Source organism: Hevea brasiliensis, chromosome 9 (genome assembly GCF_030052815.1).
Source record: "Hevea brasiliensis isolate MT/VB/25A 57/8 chromosome 9, ASM3005281v1, whole genome shotgun sequence".
In the NCBI taxonomy this organism is placed as follows: Eukaryota; Viridiplantae; Streptophyta; class Magnoliopsida; order Malpighiales; family Euphorbiaceae; genus Hevea; species Hevea brasiliensis.
The window spans coordinates 6,303,548-6,318,922 of record NC_079501.1 but is presented as its reverse complement, the minus strand read 5'-3'; the positions used below and the strand labels follow the sequence as shown (position 1 = coordinate 6,318,922).

General features: G+C 40.0%; 1 protein-coding gene across 1 annotated transcript; it reads right to left on the bottom strand.

Moving 5' to 3' along the window:
* Positions 1–7,727: 7,727 nt before the first annotated feature.
* On the bottom strand, positions 7,728–13,069 carry LOC131182999 (uncharacterized). The gene is made up of 2 exons (XM_058152610.1): positions 12,674–13,069; positions 7,728–7,786 (listed from the first exon to the last, which is right to left on the bottom strand). Exons 1-2 carry the CDS (start codon positions 12,984–12,986, stop codon positions 7,743–7,745), a joined length of 357 nt encoding a protein of 118 aa, XP_058008593.1. The 5' UTR covers positions 12,987–13,069; the 3' UTR covers positions 7,728–7,742.
* Between the last annotated feature and the right edge of the window lie 2,306 nt (positions 13,070–15,375).

Here is a 15,375-nt window from a genome sequence, read left to right as displayed (position 1 = left end):
ACTCTGACTTATTCAAAACTCTATTATTATAATTATTATTTAAATAAATATAAAAAATTTATAATAAAATATATATTTTAAATTTAATTAATTATTAATATAAATATATTTAAATAACAAATACTAATCACATAAAATCTAAATCAAAATTAAATCTGATATAAATATTGTTCACTAAATCTTAATCGATTGGAAATTTGATTACATATTATCTAAATTCCTAATCGCAACTCATCACTGGATTCAAGAAAATGAGAAATTTTCGTTCCAAGATACAAACTAAGCCGTTTTTAAGGTAGGTTTACACTAAAAGGTGATTAAAAATGATTTGGGGATATGGTGGTCAATAAGGAAAAAGATGAAGGAGGAATTAGTAATTTCGGGGAAGCACATTTATAGTAGGGAAGTAAAGTGACTCTTCTCTCGCAAGGCACAGGAATCATGCCTTTGCGTTGCTTTTCATTTCACCCACATTTGATTAATGAAGGCACATGAATATGGATGATAGCCAGATGGGTTTGTCTTAAAGGCTCCATCTAACTTCCTTTTCCCTTGACTCCACCCCCACAATAGGCCCCACAGCCCTCCCCATCCTCTCTCCTTGGGACACTTCCTACAATCTCGTGCGCAAGTCCAACCTCAATTTCTCCTTGCCACGCCATCAACCTTCTTAGCTTGTCTGTACGTGGCATCGCTTGATTGTAGGCCCCATTTTACAAATGGACTCCCTGCCATGTCCAGATCAGCCTTAAGGTTTGGACAACGCCCCTGTCTTGTACTTCTAATTGGGAACCTTATATTATTGTACACACCATTGTATGATCAATGATTTCTAGTGTTTCCAATAATTATCAAACTTTTATATCCCAAAAAAAAAAAAATCATTTATATAATTATTAAATAACATAATTTCTACAATACAGTGAGTCCCTTGTTGTATAATTTTTCTATTTAATTATTGTAATTATTTACAACTTTTTATTATGTTATTTAATGGCATTGCTAAAGTGAACACAATTCAAATTTTATTTTTCATAAATTTTTTATTTATTAATTTTCAATTAAAATTTAAAGCATTATAATTTTTAAAAAAGAATCAAATAACAATAAAAAAATTCATTAATTCGAGTTTCACAATTTTAATAATCTTTTTATTAATTAAAAGAGTTAAACTTGTGTTTCGTGAATGATTTACGTTAATCATCTTCTCCACGTTCACTAATCCACAAAGCTGTTGTGCAATAATAGCCTCACATTGGTTTTATGCCAAGAATGAATAATGGTGACCAGGCTCTTTGTTTGTTGAGATGTCTGGTGAAAAACAACAGTTGTAAGAGATTAATTTTCGCTGTATTTCTTTGAAGAATTTGAATGTTACAAAGAGAAATTGTCAAAGACTGACTAATCCAAGTTAGATAATTGAATTGAACGTTAAATAATTGAACTTAATATGCTTGCTCTCTTTTGTACATATCATTGAGGTCCTACAAGTTACTTGGGTTGTTGTTTATGTTCCCGTAAGTTTGGGACCATTGGAGCCCATGGACAAGTCAGCATCTACAAGGGTAGGTTTCTTGTATTAACATAGGTGCAGCCCTTGTACAGCTAAGGATTCCAAGTTGTATAGATGACTGGGGCCTCTTATGTTGATAAAGACAGATCGACTTCTAGGTAGAAATCATCAATAAATGGGCGAAACTATATTAGCAATGGGTAAAAAAATTTGAACATTTTCATATACCAATTTAGTTATCCCAATTCAGTTCAAATGGGAATTGAATATTTTTCCAATTTAATTTCCCATTTATGTACCATGACTAAGCGTGGCCCATTTCAATTAAGTACATGTTCTTCTTCATTATCATCTTCATCCTCACTTGTTTTGTCAATTGGAATGCTTGGAGAAAATGCAACTAGCTTTCTACGGCAGGTGTGTACTGGAGTCTATTCTTGTTTCTTTTTATTTTGGTATATAAAACGGGCCAGAAAGTAATTGATAGGATTTAAAAAATTGCCAGTTTGAAGGACACATGCAAAACAAGTGACCAACATATCATGCATCCATTAAGGGAGGGCTTCTGTGGAGGACACATGCTGTGTCTCTCCCTTCCTCAGAAGTCCAACATTGATTATATTTACAATTACATAGGGCAATAAACTTCCTTATCACGACCCTTGTTGAAAAGACGATATATATATTTAGCCATTATTGGGCACAGCTTGATACGCCTATTATTGGTGATGTTATCTTCCACATTCTCTTGCATTCATCTCCTAGCCAACTGCCTTTCTTCTCTTTCCTTATCATTATTCTTTTTATTCCCGTTGTATTGGTAAGCTTAGAGCCTTACATGAAACGCCACCAAATGTTATAACAACTAACATTTACACTACTCTTAATAAGCTAACATAAACAAAGGAGAATTAAAAAAATCATTAATTGAAGGGTGGATGAAAAATGGATTGCAAAAAAAAATAATAATAATAAAGATTAAGAAGATAGAGTATACCCTCCAAAAATGCCAGAGTGGGCAATGCATGCTTAAAGCAAGATCCATATTTAAAGGTCAGTAATGACAACATCATGGGATCTCTCTCTTTCTCTCACCAATCTTACTAACAAAATAATTAATAATTAATGAGTGACTAAAAATAAGGATTTTATGGGTGACGCTCCCAGTCTGTAGACATGTTTGTATGGAAGGAAGCAAAAAGGTGACGTGAACTCCAAAAGATTCCAAATTTCTTTGATAAAAAAACTCAGAACTAGATAAGGTTCTTATAAGTTGTTAAGCATAAGTAGAGTTTTGACGGCCTTATTATAAATTGGTTAGCCAGTCATATTAAGGTTAGCTCTGCTCGGAATTCACCATGACTATTCCCCCAATGTTAAAACTCTCTTTTCAAAAGCCTTGCATTTGTGCAGAACTCATCAGAGAAGCTCTGAGGGATGCACAGAAGATGCACGTGTCTGTGGATGACTTTTCACGTGGAGGAGGAGGACCCATGTGCAGCAGCTCTCTCATCTCTGTGAATTGGTATGTTAGTGCTTGGTTTACACGGCTTAAAATGGACAACAAAGCCAGCCTAATAGAGGAGGTCTTGGTGCTCTTCTTTGCTTCAAATCAAACTGTCTAATCATTCATGCACCTTATTTAACATGGAGATCACAGTACAAGTATATCTGAGTCATGAATATCAAAATTTATAGCTAAATTATGAAGAAAAAAAAAAGAATAAATGAGTTTCTGGGGGGCATAAAAGTTAATCGGAAATGGTTTGATTTGTATATATTGGATCTATTTCATTATATAATTAAATAAATTATTTATGCGCTTAATTTTATATATATATATATATATATATATATTTATATTATTTTATTTCAACTTGCGAACTCCTGATGATTATTTATTTTAAAGTCTCATGCATATTTATTCATTCATTAAATAAAACATTTTATAGTTGATTGATTCTTCAACAATTTAATAAGTTTCAGTATTTTGTGGCTAATCAAAGAATAGTCACTAAATTATTGTGAATGTAATGTTGTGTCAGACAATTTAACATCTAATGGAAATTCCCTAAAAAACTGGCATTTGAAATTATCTATCTATATTTTTATCATATACTTGACATAATTAAAATTATATCAATATATGAAAAACATTTAAATACTGTTATGTACTTGTGTTATTCCTCGTGCCACGTTCGGATGTACACAATAGCCAAGCCCCCCATTCCACCATGGGCAAAGTCAAGGAAATTTGCAGAGCCAACCACGCGGCCCGATCAGAATTATGGGGAAAATACTATATATTCTTAATTTATAACTATGCAAGATAGCGTTTTCCAACTAATATAAAGGCAGATAGACTTAAAAATAGTTCAATAGAACTATCCTATATCTTAATACATGCTTGTATATACAAATTAAAATCTCTCAAGGTAATCTTTAAGAAATTAAAATCTTTCATTATTTATCATTTATTAATTGAAGAGTAAACTTAAATGATAAAAATTAAGGTGAAATTCATACGCTTTCCATACTTCTTGACTGAGCAGGTCTTTTTTTTTATTTTATTTTTGTTGGCAATATATAAGAAGGAAAGGTAAATAATACTGATTAAAGCAGGAAGAGAAGAAAACTGATGATATGAGAAAAGGCAAAACAGAACAGGTTCTTGCAATTATTGAGAACACGTGAAAAGTTGGCGGGATTGTGTTCGTGGAGCTTTTGCTTTTTTCTGGGTTCCTGATGGGTTGATGAGGCTTATATGGGGTTTTGGGAATCTTTTCAAACCATCCCAATTATCAGCCTTCGTTAAAAGTTTTTCTCCTTAAATGATGGATGCCCAGAATAAAGGAAAACAGACCATCTGTTAAAAGTTTAAAAAGAAAAGAAAATTCTATTCACAGAGTTCACTCTACCCTCCACATTCCCTTTGCTTGCCAAAAATATACAGGCATATCAAAAGTTTCACAATTAAAAAAAAAAAAAGACATCCCCCATACGAAGAATTCACAATTACAGTGACTAAAGGCTTTTTAATCTTAGTCCTTCCCTGCAAGATAATTCACTGAACATTATTAAGCCAGGCTGATTAGAGAGAAAAGCCAGTCTTTCCAACTGGGCTTTGCTCTTCCCTGCAATAATAATAATAATGATAATAAGTTTAATTAATATGCTTGGGGTTGAGAATTGAGAAGATATAAGAGCGGAGGTACAAGTAGTAGATGGTACTTGCATGCGGTACTTGGATAATGGTCAATATGATGGTAATGGCTATACTTTAATTAGAGATTGGATTCTCTGGTTGGGTGCAGCAATCATCATTCATGTGCAGTATATGTCAAAATCAGTGCCATACTGCTTCGATGATGTTTTTGTCATGGCTCAGCAACTGCACATGCCAAACCTCAGTCATTAGCTCATGGGATCATCATTTCCAGAAGAACACCCCAACCCAACCTCACATGAAACGTCAATGTCTATACCCATAGGTTACCTACTATTGTCTTATTGGCTTCCTGCAACATAATGCCTTGTTTTGGCTACTCTTTCCCATCTAGGAAATCTTAATTATTGTAAGATTGAATTTTGCATCTCCACGGCTCTTGTACATGTTATTCTTCCACCTCCCATTTAAATTTGATTGGGACAATCGTAATTTTTTCTTACTTGAATGGTTTTGGATCTGATCTTTGGGATTTTTGGCATTGATGCTAGTTGAAGGTTAATTGATGGAACTCGGAAGAGCTTGAGTTAGACCTGCATATTTTGCTTTGAGTGCTGTGGCTATAGCCTTGAAAGAGGCGGTCATTTAGGTATTTATCAACAAGAATGTGCAGTGCAGAATGCCATTTTTGAAATTAATTCAATTATTTTGACAGAGCCTAACTTTTCTGTTTTTTCTGAAATTGAATGGGAAACAGAGGCTTTAATGCTGCACATCAAATCTTTAATGCAGCGGTTTCTTCATTGTCAAGTGGTTTGTGTTAGAATAGGCTGTAATTATTGTCGCAAGAATTTTGTGGTCTTCGGACGATTCTCATCGAAGTGAACTTGTTTTGGCTACTCTTTCCCATCTAGGAAATCTTAATTATTGTAAGATTGAATTTTGCATCTCCACGGCTCTTGTACATATTATTCTTCCACCTCCCATTTAAATTTGATTGGGACAATCATAATTTTTTCTTACTTGAATGGTTTTGGATTTGATCTTTGGGATTTTTGGCATTGATGCTAGTTGAAGGTTAATTGATGGAACTTGGAAGAGCTTGAGTTAGACCTGCATATTCTGCTTTGAGTGGTGTGGCTATAGCCTTGAAAGAGGCAGTCATTTAGGTATTTATCAACAAGAATGTGCAGTGCAGAATGCCATTTTTGAAACTAATTCAATTATTTTGAAAGAGCCTAACTTTTCTGTTTTTTCTGAAATTGAATGGGAAACAGAGGCTTTAATGCTGCACATCAAATCTTTAATGCATCGGTTTCTTCATTGTCAAGTGGTTTGTGTTAGAATAGGCTATAATTATTGTCGCAAGAATTTTGTGGTCTTTGGACGATTCTCATCGAAGTGAACTTGTTTTGGCTGCTCTTTACCATCTAGGAAATCTTAATTATTGTAAGATTGAATTTTGCATCTCCACAGCTCTTATACATATTATTCTTCCACCTCCCATTTAAATTTGATTGGGACAATCGTAATTTTTTCTTACTTGAATGGTTTTGGATCTGATCTTTGGGATTTTTGGCATTGATGCTAGTTGAAGGTTAATTGATGGAACTTGGAAGAGCTTGAGTTAGACCTGCATATTTTGCTTTGAGTGGTGTAGCTATAGCCTTGAAAGAGGCAGTCATTTAGGTATTTATCAACAAGAATGTGCAGTGCAGAATGCCATTTTTGAAACTAATTCAATTATTTTGAAAGAGCCTAACTTTTCTGTTTTTTCTGAAATTGAATGGGAAACAGAGGCTTTAATGCTGCACATCAAATCTTTAATGCAGCGGTTTCTTCATTGTCAAGTGGTTTATGTTAGAATAGGCTGTAATTATTGTCGCAAGAATTTTGTGGTCTTGGGATGATTCTCATCGAAGTGAACTTGTTTTGGCTACTCTTTCCCATCTAGGAAATCTTAATTATTGTAAGATTGAATTTTGCATCTCCACGGCTCTTGTTGTCACGACCCAACCTATGGGCCGGACCGGCACTAGGACCTGGGCCAGCCTAAAGCCCCCGAGGCCCGTAGTAAGCCTAACTGTTCATTTACCCAATTCTAAGGCCCATTGGGCCCAAATTCAAGAAAACAAACGGACAGAGTCCGGCCATAAAATGGACTTTCCAACGGGGAGTTTTCGACTCACCCGACCTGTAAACACAATAAACAATCCATTGGGGAGCTCAGCTCACCCTCCACATACTCATCAACATAATAATAAATGGGAGCTCAGCTCCCTCATCCAATCCATCAAAACAGACTTAAAATATTAAGTTTACAGGTCCAACATGAATATAATATTACAGACCAAATTCAAATAATTACTGCTAACACATGCGAAAATTCTAGGAGTAATTAAAATTACACAAATATTGATAAACAACCTGCGAAGGAGAAAAGCAGGTTAACCAAAATAAAATCCTCCTGTAACCTGAAAAAATATTGAACAGGAGTGAGCGTTCGACTCAGAGAGTAAAATATCAATTTTAACCATAATCTCTATAACTATCTAAAACTAATGCACCCTGTAGAGTGAAATGCAACATCAGCAATAAATTCACATCATAGCATCAGAAAGGTAATTTGGAGCACTCACACACCCTGTAGCATCAATCATAACATATGGGAGCTGATCCCCTATACAGCTCTCTTAAATCCAACCTGGTGCCAGCGAAGAACTCAAGCCGGACTTTCGCTTAATAAACCAAATTGAGGGTCCCAGCGAAGAACTCAAGCCGTGACTACCCCTCGAAGGATCGGGTCCCAGCGAAGAACTCAAGCCGTGACTACCCGTCCTATCCATAGTCCACACCACATCACACGCACGCCAACGCACGCACACTGCTCCAAATTACCACAACAACATCATGGCACTTTAACAGTTATCAATGCATCATAAATCGTGCCTAGAGTTTAACTACATAAATATATGCATATAAGTGATGCATGGGCATGCTGAACATATAATAATACCGAAATTACAATTAAAATTAATATTTTACTCACAGACTTGACGACAATCACTGTGGCGGCTGAGCGGAGGAAGAAGGCTGTCCCGGCTCACCTGACAATTAGATTACAATTATTTAATACAATCTGACTCAATACAAACAAAGAAAAAGACCAATACGTCCTAAGTCGTGCCGAAAATCAGGCAGAGTCTCCCCTATACCTAGGACTTACCCAACCTGCAAAAGGGCTAAAAACGCACTTCTATATTCACAATCCATATATCAACAGTTCAATCATATCACACAGCCCCTCCTGGGCCCATCAAATCAATCACAATACGCAAAATTTTAATTTAGTCCTTATTATTGATCATTTTTGCAAAAACTGCCCAAACAAGCTCTAAAAATTATAAAACTTTGCCCCGCGGTCCTTAGCAATATTACTAAGCTATTGCAAAAAGAATCGTAATTTTCTAAGCTACCACGAATATTTTATGGATTTTTAATCCTATTTAAGCACTAGAAAATTACGAAAAAGCAAGGTTCGGGTTTACCTTTGCCGATTCCGACTTCGGGAACGCGCTCGGGACGTCTGACAATGGGGGGCTAGCCAAAACCTCGATCCAATTCGGGGACTTTTCCAGAACAGTGCATGCCCGAAATTTGCGAACCGGTCAAGCGCCGAATTTCGCGAATCGAGGATACCTACGAAGCCCATAACACGGGGTTAGTACATAAATTTTCAGAATTTTCTAAGCTCATTAAATGCTCGAGAAAACACTGCGAAGTTCGTGGGACCCAAAAGCGGTGTCGGAAAATTTTGAAATTTATGTCGTTGCGAAGCTCTCAACGAATGGAGCGTGCTGGTGGCCTCGGTTTTCTCGTGGGATTCACGGTTTTCGAGAAATCTAGCCCAAAAGTCGAAATGGGCTAAAATCTTCCCGAGCAAAAATCGAACAATCCGCTCTATGGATTTCGGCGTTCTTGGTGTCTATGGAAAGCTCTCGCCGAGTAGATGATTTTGGACACAAGACCCGGTCCAATTGGGGGCCGGATCGGCGGTTGGCGGGAAGTCGAAGCGATCTTGTGTGTATGAGGCGTTCGCGCGTTTTCGGCCGTTGGGCGTGGCCTTCATTTGAAATTTGTGTGGCCGTCTCTTGTGAAATTTGGCGGTGGCGGTGAGTGGAGAGGAGAAAGCGAGAGAAAGCGAGAGAGAAAGGGAGAGGGACGGCGAGGAAGGGAAGAAGAAAAAGGAAAAAGGCGGTCCGATTCGACCGTCCGATCCGGTCTGTTCGATTCGGCGGTTCGATTCGAATATAAAATTTTGAATTTTACTCGCCTCGGGACCAAAAGCGAGGTCCAAAAATTCAAAAAATTCGGAAAACTTCGAGAAAAATCGTAGACTCCAAATATATTTTTAGTTTTGCCACGTGGTCTTTAAATTAATTTTTAAAAATCATCAAAGTTTATATTTTGGAAAATCGAACCGATTTTAAAATCGAAAAATCTCAAAAAATTCCTAAAATTTAAAAAAATTAAAATACCAAAATACTCATAAAAATTAAAATTTCGGGTGTTACATTCTTCCCTTCTGAGAAAATTCGTCTTGAATTTTTACACAAGCAGAATAAAGCACATGATTATACATTGAACAAGTAAGGGTACTTGCTACGCATGTCCGCTCGACTCCCAGGTGCACTCTTCCACTGACTGACTCCTCCACAAAACCTTAACCATAGGGATCTGCTTTGATCTCAGCTGTCTAACTTGGTAGTCCACTAAGGCTACAGGCTGCTCCTCAAATGTCAAGTTCTCTTTTAGCTCTATCACATCCAGGCGATTACATGAGAAGGATCGGGAATGTATTTCTGAGCATGGAGATGTGAAACGGGATGAACATGAGAAAGGTTGGGTGGTAGCTCCAAGCGGTAGGCAAGCGCCCCAACTCTATCGGTAACCTCAAAGGTCCAATATACCGAGGTGCCAACTTGCCCTTCTTTCCAAATCTCATGACTCCCTTCATTGGAGAAACCTTCAGAAATACATAGTCGCCCACTGCAAACTCCACATCCCTTCGTCTAGGAGTGCATAACTCTTACGCCTCTTGAAAATTTGTTTTGATCGTTCCTGATTAAGGGAACCATCTCTGAAGTGTACTGCACCAGGTTTACATCATGCACCTTCGCTTCCCTCATTTCTGTCCAACACAGAGGAGACCTACACTTTCTTCCATATAGTGCCTCATAGGGTGCCATCCCTATCTTTGAGTGGTAGCTTGTTGTTGTAGGCAAACTCCACCAAAGCTAGTTGCTCATCCCATTGACCTCCAAAATCCAAGACACTCATGCGAAGCATGTCTTCCGATGTTTGGATTGTCCTTTCAATTTGTCCGTGCATGCGAGGGTGGAAGGTTGTACTTGAAGTTCAGCGTGTGCCAAGTGCCTCTGCAACTTTCTCGAGCAGAAGTGAATCGGGGCCCTCTCGAGATATTATGGGCGGAACTCCATGCAATCTGACTATTTCTCGAATGTAGAGCCGGGCATACTATGCCACAGAATATGTAGTCTTCACAGGTAAGAAGTGAGCTGATTTGGTCAAGCGGTCTACAATTACCCATATCGAATCATATCCTCGCGTGGTACGAGGCAACCCAGTCACAAAATCCATAGTAATCATTTCCCACTTCCATTCTGGGATAGGGAGCTCTTGCGGCTTCACGACGGTCTCACAGTGTTCAAACTTCACCTTACGACAAGTCAAGCACTTGGACACAAAGTGCTATGTCTCTCTTCATGCCATTCCACCAAGAGCTATCTTTCACATCATGGTACATTTTAGTGGAACCTGGGTGGACACTGTACAGTGTGTAGTGTGCCTCTCGCATGATTTCATTCCTGAGGTTGTCCACATTGGGCACACATATCCTAGAACCTTGCACTAGGGCGCCATCATTGGCAAATCCAAACTCACCACCTTCACCTTGCTGTACTCTTTTTATGATCTTCATCAGTTGTTGGTCTCTGTGCTGGGAAACTCTAACTCTGTCCCTCAAGTCTGGCCTCACTGAAAAGTGAGCCAACAATACTCCCTCATCTGAAAGATCTAGGATTAAACCTTGATCCATCAACTCATGTACCTTCTAAATCAATGGTCTCTTCTCTACTGAAATGTGCGCCAAACTGCCAGAAGATTTTCTGCTCAAGGCATCTGCCACAACATTGGCTTTTCCCGGGTGGTACTGGATGGTGCGATCATAGTCTTTCAGAAGCTCCATCCATCTCCTCTGTCTCAAGTTCAAGTCCCTCTGCTGGAAGATGTACTTCAAACTCTTATGGTCGGTGTATATCTCGCACACTTCACCATACCCGTAGTTTCTCCAGATTTTTATTGCAAAGACTACAACCGTCATTTCCAAATCATGGGTGGGGTAGTTCTACTCATGCCTCTTCAGTTGCCTTGAAGCATAAGCCACTACCTTCCCATTCTGCATCAAAACACACCCGAGGCCAACTCTAGAGGCGTCACAATACACGGTGTATCCTTCACCACTCACGAGTAGTGTCAACACGAGGCGGTGGTTAAACACTCCTTAAGCACGGAAACTCACCTCGATCATCTGTCCAAATGAATGGAACATTCTTCTGGTCAACTTAGTTAGGGGAGCCGCTATCTGGAGAAATCTTGTACAAACGCCTATAGTAGCGGCTAAACCCGAAAACTTCGCACCTCGGTGGTATTTGTAGGCCTAAGCCAATCAGTTACAGCTTCAATTTTCTTGGGATCCACTTGAATACCGTTACTAGAAACCACGTGTCCCAAGAATGAGATGCTTTTTAGCCAAAATTCACATTTCGAAAATTTGGCGTATAGCTGGTGCTCCCTCAAAGTCTGTAACACCATCCTCAAGTGCCACACGTGTTCTTCCTCGGTCCGAGAGTATACCAGAATGTCATCTATGAATACGATGACAAAACGGTCCAAAAATGGCTTGAACACCCTGTTCATCAAGTCCATGAAGGTTTCTTTGGTGCATTAGTGAGTCCAAAAGACATCACCAAGAACTCATAATGACCATATCTTGTCACGAAAGCCGTTTTGGACACGTCCTCATTCTGATTCTCAAGCGATGGTAGCACGATCACGAGTCTATCTTGGAAAAGAATCTAGCTCCTTGGAGTGATCAAACAAATCATCGATCCAGGAAGTGGATACTTGTTCTTCACGGTGACCTTGTTCGGTATGCGTAGTCGATACACAACCTCAATGACCCATCCTTCTTTATCACATATCTAAGAGGAGTGCCCCTAGGTGTAGTGCTCGGACGTATATATCCCTTGTCCAAAAGCTCCTGTAGTTGGTCCTACTGCTCTTTCAATTCTGCTGGTGCCAACCTGTAATGTGGCATCGATATGGGGTTTGTACCCGGCACAACATCAATGCAAAACTCTATTTCCCTTCCTGGTGGCAACCCTGGAAGCTCCTCAGGGAAGACATCCATGAATTCTCTGACAACAGGAACATTTTCCATGCTGACACCTTCTACAAATGTATCTCTCACCAATGCCAAATACCCTTGGCATCCCCGCCTCAACATTTTTCTAGCACTAATTGCTGACACCAAATTATACGGAGCCACGCTCCTGTCACCATCAAAGCTAAACTCTTCCACACAGTGCATTGGAAATACACCTTTTTGTTCCTGCAGTCTAAGGTGGCAAAATGAGTTGCCAACCAATCCATCCCCAGGATTACATCGAAATCCATTACTGGTAGAGGAACCAAGTCTGCTGGGAGGATCTTTCCATCCACTACCACTGGGCTACCCGGAAAAACCATATCTACATCTATGTTGTCACTAAGTGGGGTAGCTACCGACAAAGGGCATTCTAAAGTTGTAGGGTTTCTACCCAACCTCATGGCAAACACAGGGGAGACAAATGAGTGCGTAGCACCCGGATCTATCAAAACACGAGCCTCATAAGAACAGACCAGAAGAATACCTGCCACAACTGCATTGGAAGCCTGAGCATCCTGGTGGGTCAGGGTGAAAACCCGAGCTTGACCCCTACCCTGAGTGGCAGAACCCTGATACTGGCTTCTACCTCCTGATCTGCCTCCAAATCCACGTCCCCCTTGTCCTCGGCCCTGTTGGCCACTGAACTGACTGCCTGCCATGTTGGAAGTACCCGGATACAACTGGCGAGGAACATTTGCAACAGAACCCTGTGACCCCATCTGTGGCTCGCTGAACACGGGGCATTCCCTAGCAAAGTGACCTGGTTGGCCACACCTGAAACATACTCCTGAACCCATCAAACAAGGTCCTGAATGTCCTCTTCCACACTGTGCACAAGGTGCCAAAGAGGATCCTGAACCAGAGCCAGAACTGCCGTACCCTGAACTGTTACCCTTCTTTGGATTCGTACCACAGTGCGAACCCTCGGGATTTGTGTCTAAAACCACTCTTCTTATTCCTGCTTCTTCCTCTGTAAGTAGTTTGGCCACCACTATCCGTAGTACCCATGTGGGGAACACCTGAAGAACCCTCCGCTCTGTTTTTCTTTGCTCTACCGCTGTCATCCACAGCATAACTAATCTCAATCATGCAGCTCGATCAACCACCACATCAAAGGCGATCGGACATCATGGCGAGTTCGCATACCTCTGTCAAGCCCCTTTAGGAATCTTTTCACCTTCATAGTCTCTGTAGAATCTTCTTTGTAGGGGCATATCTGCTCAATTCTAGAAGTGCAGTAGCATATTCATCTCTGGACTGCCATTCTGTCTTAAGGCCTCAAAGGCCCACTTGTTTCGATCTCTGAAGCTTTACGCACAAACCGATTGATAAAAGTTCCACTGGCAGGCCCATGTCAATCCCTCCATCCGAGGTAACACGTAGTCATTCATCCATTGTCTAGCGTAGGCCCCATGACATCTTTGCACACACTCTATCAGTCTTCTATCGATCAAGCTGTAATTACATTCTGCCTCTCTGCAGGAATCTAAAAACCGATATGCATCGTCTGACACATCATAGGTTCCAGGCACCAAATTCTTGAAATTTATAATCTGTTTGTAAGATTCCTCTCTTGGTGCGGTGGACTGCTGCTGCTGTGGAGGGTGGACCATATCTTTGCGCCATCATGTCGATGGTTCTCTGCGAACCCGGCTAGAGTAGCGCCATGGGGTCCATGGGACCTGTGCCATAAAGGATCGATCTGTCTTGGGGTGGCTGCTCCTCTCTACTTGAGCGACTCTAGGCCTCCTACCCGCCTCCTCGGGCGGGCACCTCATCTGTCTTGACACCTCGTCGGGCACATCCAGTTACAGTGCGATGGCGGCTCTCACCTTCTACGCATTTTCTGAAATTCAGCGACATTAGCCCACAAAAATTCAAAGCGCTCATTACACTCTATAGACTCATATTTACACACAATATATGAAGCAGAAACTAGAAGCAAAGACGACAATGCAAGACGAATATGGACCCTATTTTTCCGCATGTGACACCTAGTAGACTCTTCCCAACACTTTAGACAACTTTTCCCTAAGAATCTGGAGCCTAAGCTCTGATACCACATTTGTCACGACCCAACCTATGGGCCGGACCGGCACTAGGACCTGGGCCAGCCTAAAGCCCCCGAGGCCCGTAGTAAGCCTAACTGTTCATTTACCCAATTCTAAGGCCCATTGGGCCCAAATTCAGAAAACAAGCGGACAGAGTCCGCCATAAAATGGACTTTCCAACGGGGAGTTTTCGACTCACCCGACCTGTAAACACAATAAACAATCCATTGGGGAGCTCAGCTCACCCTCCACATACTTATCAACATAATAATAAATGGGAGCTCAGCTCCCTCATCCAATCCATCAAAACAGACTTAAAATATTAAGTTTACATGTCCAACATGAATATAATATTACAGACCAAATTCAAATAATTACTGCTAACACATGCGGAAATTCTAGGAGTAATTAAAATTACACAAATATTGATAAACAACCTGCGAAGGAGAAAAGCAGGTTAACCAAAATAAAATCCTCCTGTAACCTGAAAAAATATTGAACAGGAGTGAGCGTTCGACTCAGAGAGTAAAATATCAATTTTAACCATAATCTCTATAACTATCTAAAACTAATGCACCCTGTAGAGTGAAATGCAACATCAGCAATAAATTCACATCATAGCATCAGAAAGGTAATTTGGAGCACTCACACACCCTGTAGCATCAATCATAACATATGGGAGCTGATCCCCTATCTGACTCTCTTAAATCCAACTGGTGCAGTGAAGAACTCAAGCCGGACTTTCGCTTAATAAACCAAATTGAGGGTCCCAGCGAAGAACTCAAGCCGTGACTACCCCTCGAAGGATCGGGTCCCAGCGAAGAACTCAAGCCGTGACTACCCGTCCTATCCATAGTCCACACCACATCACACGCACGCCAACGCACGCACACTGCTCCAAATTACCACAACAACATCATGGCACTTTAACAGTTATCAATGCATCATAAATCGTGCCTAGAGTTTAACTACATAAATATATGCATATAAGTGATGCATGGGCATGCTGAACATATAATAATACCGAAATTACAATTAAAATTAATATTTTACTCACAAACTTGACGACAATCACTGTGGCGGCTGGGCGGAGGAAGAAGGCTGTCCCGGCTCACCTGACAATTAGATTACAATT